This window comes from Littorina saxatilis, linkage group LG5, assembly GCF_037325665.1.
Source record: "Littorina saxatilis isolate snail1 linkage group LG5, US_GU_Lsax_2.0, whole genome shotgun sequence".
In the NCBI taxonomy this organism is placed as follows: Eukaryota; Metazoa; Mollusca; class Gastropoda; order Littorinimorpha; family Littorinidae; genus Littorina; species Littorina saxatilis.
Window position 1 is genome coordinate 47,215,079 of NC_090249.1, and position 24,376 is coordinate 47,239,454.

Genomic DNA, 24,376 nt, shown 5'->3' on the forward strand with positions numbered 1-24,376 from the left:
AAATTGGCAATCTAGTGGCTGCTCCGCCTGGCGTCTGGCATTATGGGGTTAGTGCTAGGACTGGTTTGTCCGGTGTCAGAATGATGTGACTGGGTGAGACATGAAGCCTGTGCTGCGACTTCTGTCTTGTGTGTGGCACACGTTATATGTCAAAGCAGCACCGCCCTGATATGGCCCTTCGTGGTCGGCTGGGCGTTAAGCAAACAAACAAACAAACAAACAAACAGGTCAACTCACCGTACACCTTACACACATCACAACAATAAGGCAATAACAACACGAATAATAGGACCGGTTTCAAAGTATGTCTACCTAATAATCAATCAATCAATCAATCAATCAATGAGGCTTATATCGCGCATATTCCGTGGGTACAGTTCTAGGCGCTCTGCAGTGATTCCGTGTGAGATGAAATTTTATACGGCCAGTAGATTGCAGCCATGTCGGCGCATATTTACCTTTCACGGCCTTATTCCAAGTCACACGGGTATGGTAGACAATTATTAACTGTGCCTAAGCAATTTTGCCAGGAAAGACCCTTTTGTCAATCGTGGAATCTTTAACGTGCACACCCAATGTAGTATACACGGGGGATGGTTCGGACACCGAAGAGAGTCTGCACACAAAGTTGACTCTGTGAAATAAATTTCCGCCGAACCTGGGATCGAACTCGCGCTGACAGCGGCCAACTGAATACAAATCCAGCGCGCTACCAACTGAGCTATATCCCCGCCCAATAAGGCATTAGTGCTATTTTTGTTGTTGTCCAAAGCTATGTTGAGAAATCATAGAAACCGCTTTGGGACACCTTAGTTCGATGTTGTTGTTCTCTTTAAATATATTACTTGGGGCCCATCTACTTTTTGATATTTTGTTGTTTTTCGTTCTCGTTACATTTAGTCAAGTTTTGACAAAATGTTATGTTTTAATATAGAGGGGGAATCGAGACAAGGGTCGTGGTGTATGTGTATGTGTGTGTGTGTGTGTGTGTGTGTGTGTGTGTGTGTGTGTGTGTGTGTGTGTGTGTGTGTGTGTGTGTCTGTGTGTCTGTGTGTCTGTCTGTCTGTCTGTCTGTGCGTGTGTGTGTGTAGAGCGATTCAGACTAAACTACTGGACCGATCTTTATGAAATTTGACATGAGAGTTTCTGAGAATGATATCCCTGGACGTTTTTTTCTTTTTTTCAATAAATACCTTTGATGACGTCATATCCGGCTTTTCGTAAAAGTTGAGGCGGCACTGTCACACCCTCATTTTTGAATCAAATTGATTGACATTTAAACAAAGCAATCTTCGACGAAGGCCGGACTTTGGTATTGCATTTCAGATTGGTGGCTTAAAAACTAATGAATAAGTTTGGTCATTAAAAATCGGAAACTTGTAATTAAAATATATGTTTTTATTAAACGATCCAAAAATAATTTTATCTTATTCTTCGTCATTTTCTGATTCCAAAAACATATACATATGTTATATTTAGATTACAAACAAGCTCTGAAAATTAAAATTATAAAAATTATGATCAAAATTAAATTTCCGAAATCGATTTAAAAACAATTTCAACTTATTCCTTGTCGGTTCCTGATTCCAAAAACATATAGATATGGTATGTTTGGATTAAAAACACGCTCAGAAAGTTAAAACGAAGAGAGGTACAGAAAAGCGTGCTATGCAGCACAGCAAAACCACTACCGCGCTGAACAGGCTCGTCAGTTTCACTCCGTTATGCACAAGCGGCGGACTACGGTCATTGTGAAAAAATGCAGTGCGTTCAGTTTCATTCTGTGAGTTCCACAGCTTGACTAAATGTAGTAATTTCGCCTTACGCGACTTGTATTATCATGTGTCTGTTTATGAATAAAATACTGTTTAAACCAAGAAGGCATTATATACTAACAAGAACAAGATAACAATGTAAATATACTCACCAGAAACATGGACAGTAAAGTTATCATCATTTACATAAAAACTTATCTGTTAATCCAAACAATGATATAATTACTGTGATGTTCTTAACTACACTTTAACATGGAATGTATGTATGTATGTATGTATGTATGTATGTATGTATGTATGTATGTATGTATGTATGTAGGTATGTATGCATACATGTGTTGGTGTGTCGGTGTGTCATGTGTGCAAGAAAAAAGGGTATGGTAGTTGTACATATATTACTTTAGATATTTTTATCATGAGTTTTATGAATTTTCTTCTCTTATTCTTTTATAATTATTAATTAATGACCTATTTGTGCTGATGACCAATTTAATTTCCTTTGTTGGATCAATAAAATGTTATGAGTTATGAGTTATGAGTTATGAGTTATGAAAAAAGAGTTGTCCATCTTTCTGGTGACTACATTTTCATTGTTATCTTGTTCTTGTTCTTTTCTTCCCACCTGCAGTTTCTTGTCCCTATTCCAAATACTACTACTACTACTACTACTACTACTACTACTACTACTACTACTACTAATACTACTAAAAAGTTCCTCGTTTCTCATTCGCCCACAGATCCCTTTTTTTTTCTCCCGACCCTAGAACTTTTTTCTTTCTATTTTGACCCTTCCAAAAATATTCAGAGTTATCAAAATGGACAAGACGAGCACAGTGCCGGGTTGGTAAGACGTCGGCCTCTTAATCGGAAGGTCGTGAGTTCGAATCCCGGCCGCGGCCGCCTCGTGGGTTAAGGGTGGAGATTTGTCCGATCTTCCAGGTCAACTTACGTGCAGACCTGCTAGTATCCCCCTTCGTGTGTACAAGCAAACACAAGACCAAGTGCGCACGAAAAAGATCCTGTAATCCATGTCAGAGTTCGGTGGGTTATAGAAACACGAAAATACCCAGCATGCTTCCCCCGAAATCGGTGTATGCTGCCTGAACGGCGGGGTAAAAACGGTCATACACGTAAAAAAACTATACCCAGCATGCTTCCCCAAAAATCGGCGTATGCTGCCTGAACGGCGGGGTTAAAACGGTCATACACGCAAAAACCCACTCATGAACGAGTGAACGTAGGAGTTTCAGCTCATGAACGAAGAAGAAGAAGAAAAAGAAAAAGGACAAAATTCGATTTTTCGGACTTTTGAATTTGATTGGATACTGACCAAATTTTCTAAGCAAACAATGATCACAAAAGTATACATGAGTGCCTAGGTCGAAGGGCCCAGCCACAAAGAAACTAAACTAGAATAATGTAGTCGGGGAAATGTCAAGCTTTGGAAATTAAAGCAGCAAAATGTCACCGAAAAAAGAGGCCAGTTTGTGAGCGTCATTAAGATCCAAGACACGACAACATTCACAGTGTTTGACCCACACCTCACCCTAAACGATTGACAGCAATCAACGTTTTGATCCCGAAGGAAGGTTATGACCCTGGGAGTGTGTGAAAGTTAATGTTCAAGCTAAAGCTTTAAACAATATTTTAAAGATTGTCGATTTTCTTTTTATGATTTTAATTTTTACCCCGCTGTGATCGTGAAATGAAACGAGTCAACCCGACTTTAATGGCGTCTTGAGGTCATCATACACCGAAAGCGTGCTCTAGCTTCAAAACCGTCCGAGAAAATATCAAAATATACCGTGTTTCTTTTATTATTTTTTTTATATCTAGGAACACTTACAGCCAAACAATCAATTAAATAAATATACTATTGCTATGGATTTCTGAACGTCTTAAGTAGTTACGCCAAGGTGAATGTACTATCAACCTGATTTTATGCAGAGAGACAAAATTACGTCTGAGCTTTGCTCTGCGCAACGTCTTTCTGCTATTAGGGGGGGGGGGGGGGGGATTCGCGTATTTGTATACCCCGTTTTCGGGATCAGTAATATCATAGAATCCTCCAATCTCTCTTTCTCTCTCTTTCTCTCTCTCTATCTCTATCTCTCTCTATCTCTCTCTCTCTCTCTCTCTCTCTCTCTCTCTCTCTCTCTCTCTCTCTCTCTCTCTCTCTCTTAGTCTCTGTGCCTCTTTGTCTCTCTGTGTCTCTCTCTTTGTCTCTGTCTCTCTCTGTCTCTGTCTGTCTGTCTGTCTGTCTGTCTGTCTGTCTGTCTCTATCTCTCTTTTAGTCTCTGTGCCTCTTTATCTCTCTGTCTTTGTCTCTGTCTCTCTCTGTCTCTGTCTGTCTGTCTCTCTCTCTTTGTGATTTTTTCCCGCCATTAATTCTTCTCTTCTTTGTTGGGGTCTCTCTAATATTTTGCGCATTATTTTCATTCCATTTTATATTCTGGTTTCATAAGCATTACTTCTGTTCATATGTATGCTTCTTTTGTGAATATTATATGTTTAGTATTAGTTTAAGGACAGGTTGTTAGATAAGGCAATGTGACTTTAACTTTTATCCTTGTAAAATAAAATTCCTTCGTTCGTTCGTTCGTTCTCTCTCTCTCTCTCTCTCTCTCTCTCTCTCTCTCTCTCTCTCTCTCTCTCTCTCTCTTTGTCTCTGTGCCTGTCTGTCTCTCTGTGTGTCTTCCCCCCCCTCTCTCTCCCCCCCTCTCTCTCCCCCCCCCTCTCTCTCTCTCTCCCTCGACCTATCTGTCTTTCTCCGTTTGTGTCTCTCTCTCCCCCCTCTCTCTCTATTTCTTTCTCTCTCTGTCCCCCCCCTCTCTCTCTCTCTTACCCCCCCCTCCTCTCTCTCTCTCTGTCTCTGCCAAACAAAACCGATTACCTTGGTTAATGCAAAGATATCGTCTGCTATCTCTGTATCCCTCCTTCTCTCCGGACCTGAATTGGCTGGTTCCCTCTGGTTCCCATTTTTGATCATTATTTCTCCTGACCAGTAGGCCATAATAGCCACTGGTCGTCTGTGTCATCGTCACCAATAGCCCTAGCGATTTTGGCTACGCACTCTCTTGGTCTGGAATGATTTATGTATCGATTGACAATTGGATTGTCCCTTTTTGGCCCATGTGACGTCTGACAAAAACTCATATTAAGGCGGATAGCCGTGACTACAACCGAGTGCATGTTTGTGTGCATTCAATCGTACAAAATAAAGGGAATTCTATCTAAAAATCGATCGATAAATAAATGTGCATGTTTGACTAAAATATGACATTTTACACAGATCTCGACAGTCATTGTTCACCTCAACAGCTGGCGCAGTCTCGGAGGAACACTTGACTGTCTTGATCTGTGTAAAATGTCAAATTTTGGTCAAAAAGACAAATAACATATATATTGTACCTCTATGCCTCAAGATACTTGGGCAACGAAAAGGGCCAGTGTGATTCCACAAGGATTGTTCTCCTCGTTGACCTACGCCTGACTGTGCGTAAATGCTAGCTCTTGTAGCAGAAGCCCTTTTGAGAGAGCTCGATCTTGAACTTAGCTTTGCATGTTGGAGGCGTCTTCCTCGATCAAAACTTCATCGACTTGAAAAACAACGCAAGAGGCGGGTTCCTAAATTAGCACACACGTAAAGAGACACACATTAGCACACACGTAAAGAGACACACACACACACACACACACATATACACACTGACACACGCACACACACACACACACACACACACACACATACGCACACATATACACACACACACACACACACACACATACATACACACACACACACGCCATGCTTATTAAAACGACAAAATGTGTCAGCAATTCAACCAACCCCTTCTCGCCTGGCTGCCCATTCTTCCCATTTCTTAGCTGTCTCATCTTTCCACTATTCTATAAATGATCTCAATAGGCGAATTCCGAAAATAACTCTGTCAAGTTTGTATGGGTTGTGAAAGAGTGAATGCCCTTGACTTTTACTCGGACACAAATTGCAGGGGCCATACACTAGCGAGGGGTGTGTCGGAAACACGTGGACAGGAGCACGTGTGAAGTTATTTGTCAGAGGAAAAGCAAGGGCATTCACTCTTTCACAACCCATACAAACCCGACGGAGTTATTTCCGAAAAGCGTCTATTACACGGCTGCACTTTTCTAGCTCTCAGTCTAATGTCTTATTTCTTTCTTCCTAAGTAGTTTCCAAGTTCTATGTCTTTACAAAATTACCTCTTATTTTCCTACTCGCCTAATGTTCTCCGCCGTGGTGTTTCTCTAGCAGTGATCGAAGGTGTGTACTTTTCGTGAACTGTAAGCTTACTCAGACACTTGGGTGGTGGATGTGGGGGCACCGCAGACTTAACTTGTCAGTCGTTGGTTACACTGTAATTACCAGTCTGTTACTAATTTCTGCACTGTACTCCCGGACGAGTTCAGTTTGTACTTTCAGGCACGCCCAAACGAGGGTCTGTTTATGTGCATTTTTGTTCTGCTGGTGTATAGGCAAATGTTTTTTTTGTTTTTTTTAACTTAAGAATATGATGGGGCAAATAAACGGTCTGATGTGTAAACAAATAGTTGTATTATCTTTTTATTTATTAATTTTTATTTGTTTAAACACATTACAGATATATCGTGTTTTTGTGGGCACTTACGCAATTACGCGCTTTCATGTCCTGAACAGACGATTTTGGAGAAAAAAAAACTCCGTCGGGTTTGTATGAATACCCTTGCTTTTTCTCTGACAAATAACTTCACACGTGCTTCACGAGTTATTTTCAGAATTCGTCTATTACATTAATGCTGTATTGGACACTATGCAATGAACAAGTTTTTGTTCCTGTAACTGAAAACTTATAAATATTCATCAAACGTTTTTAGGGAACGTGTACTACAGAGAATACAATTCTCAATCTAAAATCAACGTGCAACAAGCAACCCCACAAAGCAGTCACTGACTACAGTGTGACAAAATCCTCAAGTGACCCTGCGTCTTGTACGTGACATTGGAGTTTCCAAGGCAACGGGGAACTCCGTCAGACGAGCGACAACGCCCACTCCGCCCTCTTCGTGCTAATGCAGAAGGGATGAAAGGCGACCCACATCTCTCGCTTCCGTCTGACTCTAAAACACTCGCCCGCCGCCATAAAGTCAGGGCGCAAAATACCGCTGAGACCATCGCAATAACCCTAGAAGAATCATCTCACGGCACTTGCTTGATCGAGTGACTTAAAGCTGTGGTCTATCAAAAACAATGATCAGGAACTTGTCAACCCGGGCCCAGTTTTTTTTTAAAGTTGTGAAAGTTTTAACCTTGTAAATACCAGGCCATACAAATGTAGAGACCTCTTGACTTAGTTGGCGATGCGCACTCCACCCGTCACGAAACAGTCGAAGTCGGCTCCTGCGACGTATTCCCCACGGCAACAATAAGTGGGGCATCCAGATCCAGATCCAGATCCGGGGCTATGTGTTCGAAAAGATAGGGTTGAGAATCCTGTGCCCCGAAATCTCGAGGTCCTGGGATCGAATCTTTGCCGAGGCGTTTATTTTTTCCCCTTTTTTTCGATCCCTCTTGAAAATAAAATATGCTCAGCCCTGAGAGAGCAAACAGGAAGTTACCAGCGCAGAGGTCAAGCGTTGAATGAAGCTGTCAAGGTCATGCGGGCATTCAGTGTAGGTCGGAATTTAGGCCGCCTTCGCTGTACAGAATTCTGTACTGTATTCTCAGCCCTATCTTTTCAAACATAATATTATAACCTCGGATAATTATAGAAAGACCTCAGCTTTAAACTAAGGACATTACGGTGCGTTCTTCGTTGGAGTGTAAACTGCTGTCGCAAAGTCCTTCCCTGCCACTTTTCCACCCGCCGACCTTCGATCCCTCCGCTTTGAGAGTTAGTGCCGCACAATTACACTTCCTTGCCGCCAAGGGCGGAACCAGAAAACAGGGATAGTTATTACAAATGGCGGCTCAAATGTTTGGACCTGGCGAAAGCGAGGCTGGGCGATTGGGGGGGGGGGGGGGATCAATGCCAGTGTTGGGGGTGGTGATTTATGCGTCCCTGCAGGGCCGTTCCTTTCAAAACACAAGGTTGGAGACACAAACGATACATTTTTGTATTATTCTTAACATATCATTTGTGAATTCCCTATCCCCGTTTTTTCTCCGGTAGGATAGGCTCCTTGCCCTCTTTCGAAGAATTTCTTTTTAATCATATGCTACGACCTCTACAATCTAGTCAGTAGGACATGAGGCTCCATCGATCATCATCACCGAGTTCTGCCAGGGGGGACAACTGCTGTTGTGTTTTTCTGGACTTCGGGTCAGTGGACTCTTTTTCTAGACGTCGATTAATTACTCAAACACTTTCTGACCACAGATACACATGATTCGACAGCACAGTACGTAGGTTAGTTATTACGGCATATGCCATAATCGTCGCCCTAAGATTACTTCTTGTACTATACCCACGTTATCATGTGCTAGCTCTCAAACTATTCTTTGCTAATGAAATTAATCCTCACATAACTCTCACGCACTCCTTTGCTAGCCTACTCAATCCGTCCCTAGCTGAAAGCCGCCACATTGCGACACCCACACTGTAGTCTTTGATGTCGTGATAGTTGATTCTTAAAGCTAACTCACTAAACTTACTCCTTGACCCCCGCCACCCCCTGACCCCCACCACGTGGCACCACTCACCCTGTTGTCTTTGATGTCGTAGTAGTTGTTGCTAAGCTAACTCACTCAACCTAACTCTCACATACTCGACTCCGGGAACAGACTACTTCCAATTCAGTAGGGGGGCGACTATCCTCAACCCGGCGGGTCCCCATGTGGCGGAAAGGGGAACGGCCCCCAGATATTGGGGCCAGCTGCGAATATAGAATAAGCAGTCCCGGACCAACTAGCGGTGTCTCTACCAGGACGGGGTTGGTTGGCAGATGGCACTGACTACCCTATAAAATGCTCTACGTGTCCGATGATGGTTACACCATGCGAGTAAGAGCCGCATTAAAAGCTCTAGACCCGGGGTGGGACCCCCCGGTAAGAAATCCCCCATGTGTTCCCAGGGTTAGGTTTTTGAGCCAGGAACTAAGGGCGGGGCAACCCTGAAAGAAACCTAAGGGCTGAAGTCGGAGGATCTGGGCCAACAGGCGCACCTTACCCAACCATATATGATCCACGCAAATCGCAAAAAAAGCGAACGACAAGAAGAAGACATACTCGACTACTAACACACACACACACACACACACACACACACACACACACACACACTCCTCTGCTAACTCTCACACACTCCTGGCTAGTCCTCTCAACCCTGCCCCCCTCCCTGACACCCGCCACACTCACCCTGTTATCCTTGATGTCGTAGTAGTTGATGCCGGCGTGCTTGCCGGCGATGAAGGCTGCGAGGTTGGCGGTGTAGGAGGCGATGATGAAGATGGCGGCGAAGGCCCAGAAGTTCTGCATGACTTTGCTGGGCCAGGCTTTGGGCGACTTGGTCTTCACCGTGTGACCGAACAGCACCGAGAACACCATAGTCAAGCCCGAGGCCAGCGAGTAGTTCTGTTTTCTCTTCCGGCCCCACGGGTTGAGGCCGAACGGGGAGTTCCACTCGAACAGCGCCATGGCCACGGCCGTGAAGTTGGCACTGATGATGATGGCGAACCACACGATGATGTCGAAGGGCTCGAGGAAGGCGAGCATGCTGGTCTCGCGCGTGCGGTCCGAGTAGAGCACGGAGAAGCCGGAGAAGAAGTAGGGGTCGGTGAAGTCGATGGCTTTCTGCCTCACCCGCGTGATGGAGAAGGCGGCCACGGCGAAGTGAGCCGTGTGGTCGATTAGATCCTTCATCATCCCGTTCCACGTCCCGTTCTTCTTCTGTCCGTACGTCTCGTCCTGCACGATGTACAGCGTGAACTCAAAGTCAAGGTCGCTGGCCAGCTTGTTCAGCAGGTCGATGGTGAGCCCGCGGCAGCACTGGATCCGGTAGAGGTGGCTGCGGTTGTCCATGCCACTCTCGTACGCCTCGATGGCCTGTAGCACGTTGTCCTGAGACTTGTGGCGCGACGTCAGGTTGAGGCAGGGCGTGTCCGTCAAACACTCGCCGTAGTCCGGGTGCGGAGCCTCCGTCATGACGAACGGCTGCACAGGGTTGGTGACGACACGATACCTCTTCCTCCCCTCTGTGGGTGACTTGAGGCTCTTGGCATCGCCGGGCCAGATGATGCCGAAGGGTCTGACCTCGCGGCCCTGGACACACCCGACGTCCTGCCACACGTTCTCGCGGCCGTCGTACACCAGGTTGCGCACCCTAAACGTGGAAATGTTCATGTAGCCGTCCTCGTCGAACCGCATCTCTCCCGTCAGCCCGTGGATCACTGTCTTGCGCAGCGCTCTGAAACACAGAGGAAGTTGTTAGTTGGAGGGAGCAGTCTGGGTTACTGGGGTACGGGCATCAACAGTCATGGATGGTTCTTTTTATATTTAGTCAAGTTTTTTTTTATACTGTTGTTGCTGTTTTTGTTTGTTGTTTGTTGTTTTTTGATAATTTTTATGTGGAGGGGGGGGGGTAGTTATTGTGGCACGATTAACAACATGCTTGTGTGTTAGTGTGTCGGGGAGGAGGGGGGCCTGCTGGGGGGGGGGGGGGGGTGTAGAGCTCTGAAGGGGGAGGGAGGTGCATATCTCTGAAACACCGATAACGCCGTTAGTAGTTTCGGGGTGGGGGGGGGGGGGGTGAGAGTTTTATGCGTGAGAGATCACTAGAGGAGGAGGGGGAAGTCTGGGTTAATGGGGCACGGGCATCAACAGTCCCGTGTTGTGGACTGGTGAGATTGAGAGATTGAGTTATTGTGGCACGATTAATTAACATCAACTTAGTGTGTAAGTGTGTGAGGGAGGAGGGGGCATTCTGGGGGGGGGGGGGGCATAGCTCTGCAACACCGAACACGCCGTAAGTGAAGGGCATCAGTCTTTTGCGTGAGGAAGGAGGAGGGGGCATACTTGGTCACTGGGGCACGGACATCAACGGTCTTGTGTGTGAGGGGGGGGAGGATTTGCTTATCATGGCACGATTAACAAACAGTATTGTGTTTGAGTATGTGAGGGAGGAGGGGGCATTCACGGGGGGGGGGGGGGCATCAGTATATTGCGTGAGAGAGGAGGAGGGGGCATTCTTGATTACTGGGGCACGGGCATCAACGGTCTTGTGTGTTAATTGGGGAGGAGGGAGAATTTGGTTATTATGGCACGATTAACAAAAAGTCTTGTGGTTGAGTGTGTGAGGGGGGAGGGAGGCATTCTGGGGGTGGGGGTTGGGGGTTGGGCAGAGCTCAGAAAAGATCCCTCCGTTTCAGATCTCTGCCCCCCCCCCTTTTAGAGCTCTCCCCCTCCCCCCCCCCCTTTCATGGCTATGCCCCCTCCCCCCCCCCCCCCCACCCCTCTTCAGAGGTCCTATTTTGGCACGATTAACAACAGTCTTGTGTGTGAGTGTGTGAGGGAGGAGGGGGGCATTGTGGGTTACTGTGTTATTAACAGTCCTGTGTGCTTTTGTGAGCGAGGGGAGGGATGTTTACTTTGGTACGGGTATCAAATTAAAGCTATCAAACCCAAACATTCCGTGAGACAGGGACAACACAGCTAAATGGAACAGACATTGCCACTTTTCCGGCGGGACCTGAAGGCATTCTTTCCGGTTGAAGAGAGAGAGAGAGAGAGAGAGAGAGAGAGAGAGAGAGAGAGAGAGAGAGAGAGAGAGAGAGAGACAGACAGAGAGAGACAGAGAAACGGAGAGAGAGGTAGACAGTGAGATAGAGAGAAAGATAAAGGGGGGGGGGGGGAGAGGGAGGGAGAGTGCACATTCAGAAATTTAAAAAAAGAATAGCAAATCGTTGCTGTAAGCTAGTATCACAGTAAGGATCTCGCTTTCACTTCTTCTTCTGTGAGTATTGCTTGCAAGAGCAGAGAGAGAGAGAGGGGGGGGGGGGGGGTGGGTTGACAGTTGTATGAGGTGAGGGGTTTAAAAGAATTGCTTGGATCTGTGTTTCCACTAATTTGCGTACTTTCGCACCAACCGAATCGATTTTTTTCACACCCAAATTAGGACTTCGATTCTATCCGTACTTCAGATTAATCTTGGGGGCGGGAAGACATAGTGATTCTTCTTATTCTTCTTCTTCTTTGCAACGGGATGAATTTTGCTGACGAGTTCGTCACGTGAAATACGGCTTTTCTCCACGCCTGGCATGGCTGGCATGCTGAATGCTACACGACATTCGCGCCATGCAAATAGCTGCGATATCTCTATTTACAATATGCAAAAAAATGACAAGAACAGTAATTCAATCTCTCCAAAGCTCTGTGCAGTTGAAACCAGACATCTAAGAAATAGTTATACATGTATTCACTTCTGAACAATGGGCGGATAGAGATATAAATCATGCTGCTTCAAGAATAACATAACATGAATTCATGTCAATAAAGCTGTGGTCTATTTATGACTTTCCGGGGCTACGAGGTTGAAAAATAGGGACAAAATCATGTACAGATTTCTGTACAGCAAACACTACCCGAAACCCCACCTATACGGCGTGTATGACCTTGAGAGCTTCAGTCAACGCTTGAATTTTGCAGTGGTAACATCCGGTTTGCTCTCGCAGAGCTGAGCATAATTGTCAAGAAGGATCGAGCAGAAAAAATAAACGACTTGGCAGGGATTCGAACTCAAGGCCTCGGGGCCTCGAAATGTCGGGGCCGATGTCTTAACCGCTAGGCCACTTCACCAGTGTTGTCAAAGATTAAAAAAAATGATAATTTTATATCATTCTACGCTTTAATTACCATTCATGCGTTGCAAAAACGTAAAAATTGACATTAAAATTTGCCTTTATTTGCAAACATGTTTTACGGAATCGCAGTACATGTTTACACCAGACCAAGAGTACTTTTTCAAAAAGTTGAGTGTATTTTTAAAAAGTTGGTGTACTTTGCAAGCAAAGCCATATGGGCTAGGGAAAACGTACGCGTGGGTGCAAACGTGTTTGTGTAAGAATAGCATGTCTTGTGAACATCTTCAGAATTTAACTCCTTCCGATACAACAGGGATAAAACAATTTTATTTACCTGTCAGTTTATAACATTATAACCAGTGTCTTCCAAGCAGATTGATTATGAAAAGATGAAGTTCGTGAAATAACATCTGCGGTTGACAGTGGCAAGTTCATTTTTACAATCATCTCAGAAAACATTGCTTCAGCACGGACTACAGCCTTTTCTTCTGGCAGGATTTGCTTTGCGGGAATGAACTTCATAATTCCTTGGCAGCTTTCAGCGGATTTCTTTGCAGCAACCTTGTCCATGTGAGTTTTGGAACTGCAGTGTCGTTCGATGTCATATTTCCCAGCATGGGCAACGGAGAAATCTGATTTACAATACTTGCAGTGTGCATGACTTTTTCCCATAGTAGACTCCACAATTCCTGGCTCTTTCTTATATTTCTCCAAGAAAATCTGGTGCTTCTGCTGTTTAGACTTGGTACAGTCATCCGAAACTGGCACCTTTTACCGCTTCATTTTCCCACGATTGTCCAGACGATCGCACGTGCCAACAACTGAACAAGGTTTCCACAGCTGAAGACTCGCTGTCATGGTTATCTCCCTTCGACCGAAACCGGTATCAGTTGTACCATCCCGTAATCAGCACACCAATACCGGAAAACGTATTCTAGACTTTTTCTTCTGCGTATTTTGTGCGTGTGTCGCGTATTTGCGTACTGATAATAATTTGGCGTACAAAATACGCCCAAATCGTACTGGTAAACAGGTCTGTTTACACCGTCATGCTACACGACATTCGCGCCATGCAAATAGCTGCGAGATCTCTATTTACAACATGCAAGAAAATGAACAAGAACAGTAATTCAATCTCTCCAAAGCTCTGTGCAGTTGAAACCAGACATCTAAGAAATAGTTATACTTGTATTCACTTCTGAACAGTTGAGAGATAGAGATATAAATCATGCTGCCTCAAGAAGAACATGACATGAATTCATATCAATGTTTTTCCTTCTTTTTCTCAATGGGCACAGTAGCCTAGTGGTTAGGACATGAGACACGAAGTCTCGAGGTCGAGAGTTCGAATCTTTGCCGGGGCGTTTATTTTTTCCCCTTGATCTCTCTTGAAGATGAAATATGATCAGTCTTGAGAGAGCAAACCGGATGTTATCTCTGCAAAATTCAAGCGTTGACTGAAGCTCTCAAGGTCATACACGCCGTATAGGTGGGGTTTCGGGTAGCGTTTGCTGTACAGAATTCTGTACATGATTGTATCCCTATTTTTCAACCTCGTAGCCCCGGAAAGTCATAAATAGACCACAGCTTTAACCAGCGCTTTTGCATAACCGGCTATCTTTCCTGTCTTTACACGGGTTCAGCGTGTTATTATCATTTAATAATGGGGTCCTGATTTGGCCTATTATGGTCCGCTGGACCCGAAAAGCAACAGCTAACTATCATTTAATAAACTTTAACTGGCATTTTTTGTCAGTTACTTTCCTTACGCCTTTGACGTAAGAACAACGTTTGAAGTGAAGTATCGAGGGAGGTGGCGAGATAGTATATAAACAGGCGTCTGAAACTTATACTTTTGTTGATTCTATCTTTGTTGTGTGACTGCGAGAGTGGATCGTGGTGTGGATAGTCAGTTAGCAGTAATTGACCGTTCATAATCACCTTTTGTGATCTATGAAACGTGACAGAATGTCAAAAACGATTCTGAATTTTGTTCTTTCTTTCTTGCGAATTGAGAATCTTTGCTGAAGACTGCTGATCAACACTGAGTGAGGAGAACAGCAATAGTGGCACTCAACTTGAGAATTATGCCGACTCCAGGGGCGGACACGTTCTTGCCAGATACAAAAGTTCTTGCCAGATACAAAAGTACAAATTAAATTGACATCTGTAAATGGATGTATTACCGGGCGAGGGGGAAGGGAGGGGGGGGGTGGGCATGAAGGGGGACCCCCCAAACAGTGTAAATGAACAGCCAGTTAGTGAATTTGTATGTGTACGATAAATTGACGTAAAGGTTGATTACCACGAGAGAAAATATGCCTAAAGATGGTAAGTCAGCTAACTTTTAGATGCTATATACATATTTACTGAGCTGTGATGTGGCTCTGTCGAATGGAGATAACCAGTTCGTGTCACCAGTAATAAAGTTTGTTTCAAGACCTGCAGCCCAGGGAATCAACAGTGTGTGTAATCTGCTGCAATTGCTGCATGTTTAACGACCTGGTGCCACAGTTTTATCATGTTTTGATTACCTGCTCTTCCAAGTGTTGCTATGGAAAGGGGCTCTGAGAATGTCCCATGTTTTTTTTTGAATGCGTAAGAACAGCGAAAAAGGACATTTAGCTGTGTTTGTTTCTTTCTGTCTGTCTCTCTGCCTGTCTGTCTGTCTGTCTCTGTCTGCCTGTCTGTCTATCTGTCTCTCTCTCTCTTACACATGTATACACGCACGCACGCAAGCACACACACACACACACACACACACACACACACACACTCCTATCCTACAGAACCACATGTACAAGCACTCAAGCACGTACGCCGCCTCAAACCACAGAACCTCGATGACGTCTTGTTACTCGACATTGACGTCCATGATGCTTCCCGCTGCACAATATATAATTATGTACTATACTGTACAGCTGCACGTGACTGCTTTTAACAATAAGACACTGAGCCACCGGCCGTTATTCCATCTCTCTCACCCCCACCCCCCTCTCATCCCAGGTTAAGATTTAATGGTGACAAGCTACATCCTCGTGCTTCTTTGTAAATGTGTGTGTGTGTGTGTGTGTGTGTGTGTGTGTGTGTATGTGTGCGTGTGTGTGTGTGTGTCTGTCTGTGTCTGTGTGTGTGTGTCTGTGTGTGTGTGTGTGTGTTAACAAGATACTTTCTAGCTTTGGGTTGTGTTCAGTTTTCTGACAATTCACTCTACGTACAATGTTCATTTACCACAAGTGGTTTTACAAAAAACATTTTCGTAATCAAAAGATATCCACAATTACTTAGGCCTATATTTCTGTCTCGCCTTGCTTTCTTAGCCAGTATAACCACAAAGTGTTGTTTGTTTCTTCCCCGTATAACAAGCAGAAAAGTTCAGATGCCCTCTCCCCAAGACAGCCGAGGGGGAAACTTGAGTTTGTTTTTTGTCCTCTGCGACAAGAGTGCATCCCGCAACCCCACATTGACAGCAACATGACAGCCACCAGAACTGGTGATTACCACATTGCCACAGGGAAAGTGCATTCTCTGCTAGCGTCAGATACTCCTCTGCATGATACCGTTAAGCAGTGGTTTGGGCCGTCGTTGTGCACAGGGGGAGGGGGGGGGGGGGGCTCGAGGGTGTTTGTGTGTGTGTGCCGGTGTGGGGGGGGAGTGTATGTGTGTGTGTGTGTGTGTGTGTGTGTGTGTGTGTGTGTGTGTCTGGGTGTATGTGTGTGTCTGTATGTGTGTCTGACTGTGTGTCTGCGTGTGTCTGTGTCTGCGTGTGTGTATGCGCGCGCGTGCGTGTGTGGCTGATTGTATATATATATATGTGTGTGTGTGTGTGTGTGTGTGTGTGTGTGTGTGTGTGTGTGTGTGTGTGTGTGTGTGTGTGTGTGTGTGTGCGTGCGTGCGTGTGTGTGTGTGTCTGTTTGCGCGTACAAATGTACATGTGTGTGTATGCGTACGCGCCAGCGTTTGCGCGCGTATAAAGAGTTTTTCCTTGTTCCCTAAATCCCACTCTACCACTCAGCTGCCAAGAAGCGCACGCCAGAGTAATAGCATGGGATTTAACCGCCGCATGTTCCCGTTAAGATCTGGGTAATTTTTTGCAACTTTGCACGGCAGTGATTTACAAATCTATTGACAATATGAAGCGGGTTTTTTTCCATGCTAACTCGATAAGCGGAATATTGGTCGAGGTTTCCATGGCTGCCTGAGGAAAACTGAACCGGTTAGAGAGGATTAAATTCGGATTGCCAGAAAGCGCAGCTTTCGCAACACTTTCTTTCTTTATTTGGTGTTTAACGTCGTTTTCAACCACGAAGGTTATATCGCGACGGGGAAAGGGGGGGGGGGGGGGGTGGGATAGAGCCACTTGTCAATTGTTTCTTGTTCACAAAAGCACTAATCAAAAATTTGCTCCAGGGGCTTGCAACGTAGTACAATATATTACCTCACTGGGAGAATGCAAGTTTCCAATACAAAGGACTTATTACTGCTTGACTAAAATCTTTACAAAAATTGACTATATTCTATACAAGAAACACTTAAAAAGGGTAAAAAGAGAAACAGAATCCGTTAGTCGCCTCTTACGACATGCTGGGGAGCATCGGGTAAATTCTTCCCCCTAACCCGCGGGGGGGTTCGCAACACTGATCTATACCTGTTGGTACCGTGCGATGATCATAACACCACAGGTATATTATCTACAAGTTGGTATCCCGCTGCATTGGCTCTGTCGACTCCCGTTTTTAACCGCTTGCTTCCCTTTGTATGATAAACCGGCCATAGAGCGTCGTCGTCCCGAACTAAATCTTGTAAGTCTCAACATACTTGGGGCATTCTGGGCAGGGAAATCCTTCCATGCAATGACGTCAGCGCCTTTCGGCAATTGGTCAATCAGTGCATTTCGGAACTAGACTACAACATAATGTCGGTTACATTTGAAATTAACACTACTTGAGATTGCTTTCCAAACTTATACGAACTGGTCAATATGGTCAGTTTAACTTGCCTCGAACAATGAGATCGACAAAACGTACAATACACAAATACGAACGGAGAAATTCGGAAACCGACGAGTCGACACATGCTCGAGAATACACGTGAAATACATGTTTGAAGTTCAACTATCTATTTTCACCCCGAAGAACTGTGTGCCGGGTTGGCTCATTGGTAGAGCGCTCGCCCACTGACACGACGGTCACGGGTTCGAATCTGGCAAGAATTTTCTTCAATTAGTTAACTTATTTTTATTTTCTGAACTCGTTATTCATGTATTTGATTTATTTTAATTTATTCCAAAGGGTTTGAGTTGTGTATTGATACTCGAATTGAGTGCGTAAGTGCCTTTGAACAGCCGTCCCAGAATTCCGTTTTCTATTTTTTAGTCCGGAATACCACCGGTCTATTTGTAGAGAAGGTCAAAGGGCATATCGTATCACCGCGCGTCGACTGAAGGTAATGGTGGTCGGGGGCTTGTAAGATCATGATCTTGTGATAACATTAAATAGTGTTTACCAGGTGTGCTACTTTTTCCAGTTGAATTATATCGTTCGTCACACAGTGTTCACAACTAACTAGGTTAAAAAAAAAAAGTGTGTTCAAAAGTGGAATACTTCAGTTTACAGTGATCAGTGTTAATACTCTATGCCGCCACTATAGCTGCTGTTTTAATTTCAACGCTGTATACCGATCGCCACAATAGCTTCTGCCTGTCTCTGTTGCTGCGGTTTCTGGCGTTGCTGTGGCACTGCTGTCGTTCATTTTCGAGACAATGTGTTTTTGAGAGCGATGTCTTCCCCGCAGGCAAAACACATCAACGCTCTTGCGTGCACTTAAGGTTTTGTCTCATGAGGTAATCTTTGGTCCCTCTGGCATCGGGCGATGGATTAAACTGGTTCTGGTTTTCTCTCACCTACTTTATCGATTTTCCTTCACAGGAGAGCGACACATGCTCGTTCTTGTCCGCTGGTCATTTTCTTCTCTCTGTTTTAACAGAAAATGGTTTTAAGGCGATGTGTGGCACTAAAATTAAACTTGGAGAATACATGGAATAACCTAGTTTTCTTGGTAGTTAATGAAGTGACTTATATCAATGAATGAAAAATGTGTACGTATTAATGGACACAGATCGCCGTTGCTATGGAAACAGCCGCCATATTTGATTTCTAGGAAATTTACAGCGACATCATACATTAGAAATGCATGATATTTGGCACAATGACACACATGACTTTTATCTACAATCATATAGAACGATATTTTTAATAAAGACTACAGTTGAATTTATATTAATTTTTGTAATAATGATCAATGAATTTCTAACCGCATATTCATTAATCCTTATTTCAAAAATGATATAAATTCAACTGTAGTCGTTTCTAAACAAATCGTTGTATATGATTGTAGACAAAGGTCATGTGTATCTTTGTGCCAAAGTTTAAGTATTTCTGATGTATGATGTTGCTGTAAAACCGTTTCCTAGAAATCCAATATGGAGCTGCTTAAGCCAGTTTCCATAGCTGAACTCATGAACGGAAGCATAGGGTCAGTTATCAACTTTAACTTGCCTCGAACAATGAGATCGACAAAACGTACAATACACAAATACAAACGGAGAAATTCGGAAACCGACGAGTCGACACATGCTCGAGAACACACGTGAAATACATGTAGTATTCACATTTTTTTTTTAAATTTCTTTTCATAAGTCACTTCAATAACTTCCCAGAAAACGAAGTTATTCCATGTATTCTCAGAGTTTAATTTTGGTGATTTTAGTGCCACGTGAACTGAGGAAAGAACCAAACTTGCATCGGTCTCGAATAGCAAGATGAGCTGAAGAGACGATAACAAAATATACTAAATCAACCGACCGTCTTGTTTTAACTTCTCTTGAAATACGGAGGAAATGAGCCAATTTTTTACATTTAGTCAAGTTATGACTAAATGTTTTAACATCGAGGGGGGGAATCGAGACGAGGGTCGTGGTGTATGTGTGTGTGTATGTGTGTGTGTATGTGTATGTGTGTGTGTGTGTGTGTGTGTGTGTGTGTGTGTGTGTGTGTGTGTGTGTGTGTGTATGTGTGTGTGTGTGTGCGTGCGTGCGTGTAGAGCGATTCAGACCAAACTACTGGACCGATCTTTATGAAATTTGACATGAAAGTTCCTGGGTATGATATCCTCAGACGTTTTTTTCATTTTTTTGATAAATGTCTTTGATGACGTCATATCCGGCTTTTCGTGAAAGTTGAGGCGGCACTGTACGCTCTCATTTTTCAACCAAATTGGTTGAAATTTTGGTCAAGTAATCTTCGACGAAGCCCAGACTTCAGTATTGCATTTCAGCGTGGTGGCTTAAAAATTAATTAATGACTTTGGTCATTAAAAATCTGAAAATTGTAAAAAAAATATTTCTTTTATAAAACGATCCAAATTTACGTTCATCTTATTCTCCATCATTTGCTGATTCCAAAAACATATAAATATGTTATATTTGGATTAAAAACAAGCTCTGAAAATTAAATATATAAAAATTATTATCAAAATTAAATTGTCGAAATCAATTTAAAAACACTTTCATCTTATTCCTTGTCGGTTCCTGATTCCAAAAACATATAGATATGATATGTTTGGATTAAAAACACGCTCAGAAAGTTAAAACGAAGAGAGGTACAGAAAAGCGTGCTATCGTTCTCAGCGCAACTACTACCCCGCTCTTCTTGTCAATTTCACTGCCTTTGCCGTGAGCGGTGGACTGCCGATGCTACGAGTATACGGTCTTGCTGCGTTGCATTGCGTTTAGTTTCATTCTGTGAGTTCGACAGCTACTTGGCTAAATGTTGTATTTTCGCCTTACGCGACTTGTTTTTTATTAAGCAGAACCATATTTGCTTGTATTTTCTCCCCCTTTTTTCGCTGTAGATTCCTCTGTTTTGCTTTTGCATACCCCCCAACCCCCCGACCCCCTAATCCCCCCCCCCCCCACCCTCGATGTGTTTTTTCTGGTCTATATTATTGTATGTCCAACCACATGAATATTTGTGTAATGATGAATTGTGTGGGTCACGTAAAACAAACTTTCGCTTGTGTTCGTTCCCTTGGTGATGACTGTTTCATGCTAAGTATTTTGAATAACATTTTGTTTTAACCAACTATATTTGTGTCAGCGTGACTTGTCCAAATGAAATAAGCAAGGTTGCCAAACGTGTCATATTACATTTTATAGAATACCTTTCTAATCTCCCCATCGCCTGCCTCGGATTTTGTTTTAATATGTGAGTAACTACGTTTGAATAAAATATTGCATCTTTCTAGGCAAAGTTACTTTTAGAATCTACAACAATTGAGACTTGCACAGCATAAGGGTATATGGATGATTGCAATATTCCCTCAGGACATCAGAATCTCAGGTTTCTGTCCCTTGTCACAAATTATTTCTGGTCCTCATGACGTCACACAGTGAAAGTATCTATGGCAACGACAAGTCAGCGTTCACACCTTTTGGATGAAAATATCACGTTTCATCAAATAAAAAAGTCACAATCAGCTCGAATACACATTTTCACATTTCACAAGCCCTTGTTCTATAAACTCGGTAGTGTGTTTTTTAGGAGCACAGAAGTAAGGAGACACGATTATTTCCCATGTCTATGTGGATATTACTTCTGCAAAACAGCCTACATTTTGACCAGCTAATAAAACAAAATTAGGTTTGAAACAGTTATGAAAACAATTTTGAGCAGCTATAGATAGAGTCATTTTTCTAACGGTATGATTTGAGACAGTTCTGAACATCAATTAAAAACAGTCAGGTTTGAACAACTATGAAAAAAGAACATTTTGAACAACAACCGGCCGACACAGTCAATTTTGAACAGCTGTAAAAACTGCTAATTTTGAATAGCCTCAACAACAGTCAATTTTGAACAGCTATAAAAGCAGCTTATTCTCAACAGCCTTGAGGGCCTTAAACAGTCAAAAAAAGCTTATTCTGAATAGCCTTGAAAACAGTCAATTTTGAACCGCTATGACTTGGTGGTAAGACGCCGGCCTCCAAAGCGAAAGGTCTTGGGTTCGAATCCCGGCCGCGCCTGGTGGGTTAAGGTGGAGATTTTTCCGATCTCCCAGGTCAACGTATGTGCAGATCTGCTAGTGCATTATCCCCCTTCGTGTGTACACGCAAGCACAAGACCAAGTGCGCACAGAAAAGATCTTGCCCACGAACGCAGAAGAAGAAGAAGAACTGCTATGAAAACAGCTAATTCTGAACAGCCTCAAAAAAAGTCCATTTTGAACAGCTATGAAAACAGCTAATTGTGATCTTGAACAGCTGTTCTAGTTCCGGGCAGCTTCCGATTGTCAAGACGCGAGATGTTTGCCTCTTGAAAAGCTCATTTTACAGCAGCTGTTTGACCGGGACGCACTCGTTGTGGTTTGTCCGGACATTTTTCCCGATGGAGTATTTGTCGGACTGTCTGTACACTTTGATGAAGGGTCCACTACCGAGTTCTACATGCATGAATGTCGCCATGACGTGTTGCTTTTTGCTCCCAAGCCCCCCCCCCCCCTCCCCCCGCCCCCTCCGTTGAAGTTTTTGTCGGACTGTCTGAACAAGTGAGGGTCCGCTTCCGTGCTCACCCGTTCTCCCTGTCACCATGACGTGTTGCTTTTTGCCCTCATCCCCACCACCCCCCCCCCCCCCCTCCCCCCATTCCGGCCACTTTTGCCGACGAAGTGTTTTTCAGACTGCCTAGCTGTTCATGAGATCGAGAGGGTCTGCTTCCGTGGTCTGCATGTCGCCATGACGTGTTGCTTTTTGTCCCCATTACTCCCCCCCCCCCCTCCCGCTCCAATGTGCCCTGGGAGTTCCAGCGGAAGAGAGCAGACAGAGATGGAGGGATTGTGTGGATAAACCGCCACGTCACTGTCAGGCTGAATAACACGACTTTCTTCTTCGGCACAAGGACCCCCGCACCATGAATACACATTATATTGGTTATATGCATGACTTTCGCGCCCCTGCTTTAGACAAGAATGGATGGCAATTCGTCTGCTGAATAGCTGTCTAATTCTAAATGTTGTGTGTAGCTACTCTCTTTCCTGGTCTGGAGCCAAGATTGGAAAAGGGCAATCGATTGCAGATGGAATTTCTACGTGGCCTTTATCGGCTGGCCAGCATGCCACGGTTGGTAAGGTAAGACACGTTCGTTGTCTGCTGACTGCAGCCGCAAGAAAAGGAAAGAGGTTTTGGACAGCAGAAGGAGATACATCCAGAAGAACAGAAAGTAAATAATTGAAGAATGTCAACGACGGCAAGGAGAAACAGAGCTGGTGTAGATTGTCCACAAAAAAAGTGTCAATACGAAAATGAATCAGCAAACACAAAAACAGACACAGACATGCACACACAAGCACGCACGCACGCACGCACGCGGAACGCTCGCACGCGGAACGCACGCACTCTGAACGCACGCACGTACTTACACACAAACACACACACACACACACTCACACACACACACACACACGCGCGCGCGCGCACGCACGCACGTACGCACACACACAAACACACACACGCACGCACGCACACACACACACACACACATCCCACCACCACCACCATCCTCCAAAATTGCCATGACACGAATGCTTTCCTGTTAAGGGATTGCCCTGAACCTTTAGCTGTAACTGCTGTCTTCAGGTCATTGATTATTAGGCGGGGGGGTTGGTATATGCGGACATTCAGATAGTCCAAACGGTAAAAGCCTGTAGTGATACGTGTCCTGGTACGTGGCGTAGCTTAATTATGTGTCACGTGGAATCTAACATTCTCTAAATTTGTTGTCGTGTGTGCAGCTGAGAGAAATGTGGCAGCTACTGCTCAACGTCAAACGTCTTACTGTTGAGTCGATTCCCGAATTCGGAAAATGTTTTTGAAAGTGCACATAAATCAGATTCGATCGACAAACGTGCCACTGTGTGGACTCGTTATGCATAAGCTGTAATCCATACATGTACATCAAATACGAAAGTAATTCGGTCAACAGATGTAGAAGTTATTAGCATTTTTGTGGGTTGCATTCTTAGGGGGTCACCCTGTTCTATGGTTACAAAGGCCACAACCATCAGTAATAATAATAATAATATGGGAGATTTATAGAGCGCTTGACGTTCTCCAAGCGCTTTACAATAAATTGGTGAGAGGTCAAGGCAGGTGAAGTAGCCCGCACGTTGAACATCTCTCATGCTGGGTATTTTCGTGTTTCTATAACCCACCGAACTCTGACATGGATTGCAGGATCTTTTCCGTGCGCACTTGGTCTTCTGCTTGCGTGTACACACGAAGGGGGTTAAGTCACGAGCAGGTCTGCACATAAGTTGACCTGGGAGATCGGAAAAATCTCCACTTTTAACCCACCAGGCGGCAGCGACCGGGACTCGAACTCACGACCTCCCGATTAGGAGGCCGACGTCTTACCACCACGCCACTTCTCATGTCACTGTCACTACACCTGCCAACCACCCTAGCCGTGATACACACTCAACTCTGAGACAATAACAATACTTAACAGAAAATGAAAATACAATACAGTGGAACCCCCTTTTTATGACCTCTACAAATCTGAGGAAATCAGGTCTTAACAAGGAGGGAGTCTTAAAATAATAATAATAATAATCTTCTTCTTCTTCTTCTTGTTGCCGCTACACGTGGAGACCAGTCCAATTGAGAAATGTAGTGGTCATCTGCAGGGACGCCGCCGTGCCGTACAGCTTATCCTGGATGGGAGTCGGCTCCGGCC

General features: G+C 44.2%; 1 protein-coding gene and 1 long non-coding RNA gene across 2 annotated transcripts in view; one reads left to right on the forward strand and one right to left on the reverse strand.

Moving 5' to 3' along the window:
- LOC138967312 (uncharacterized) overlaps window positions 1-24,376 on the forward strand; it is a 534,423-nt gene that overhangs the window by 271,758 nt on the left and 238,289 nt on the right. The window lies entirely within an intron of this gene.
- Window positions 1-24,376, reverse strand: part of LOC138965951 (glutamate receptor ionotropic, NMDA 3A-like) — a 165,044-nt gene that overhangs the window by 27,058 nt on the left and 113,610 nt on the right. Inside the window, exon 3 of the mRNA XM_070338034.1 lies at window positions 9,148-10,195. Within this exon, the coding sequence (XP_070194135.1) occupies window positions 9,148-10,195 (1,048 nt within the window). The remainder of the gene's footprint in view (window positions 1-9,147; window positions 10,196-24,376) is intronic.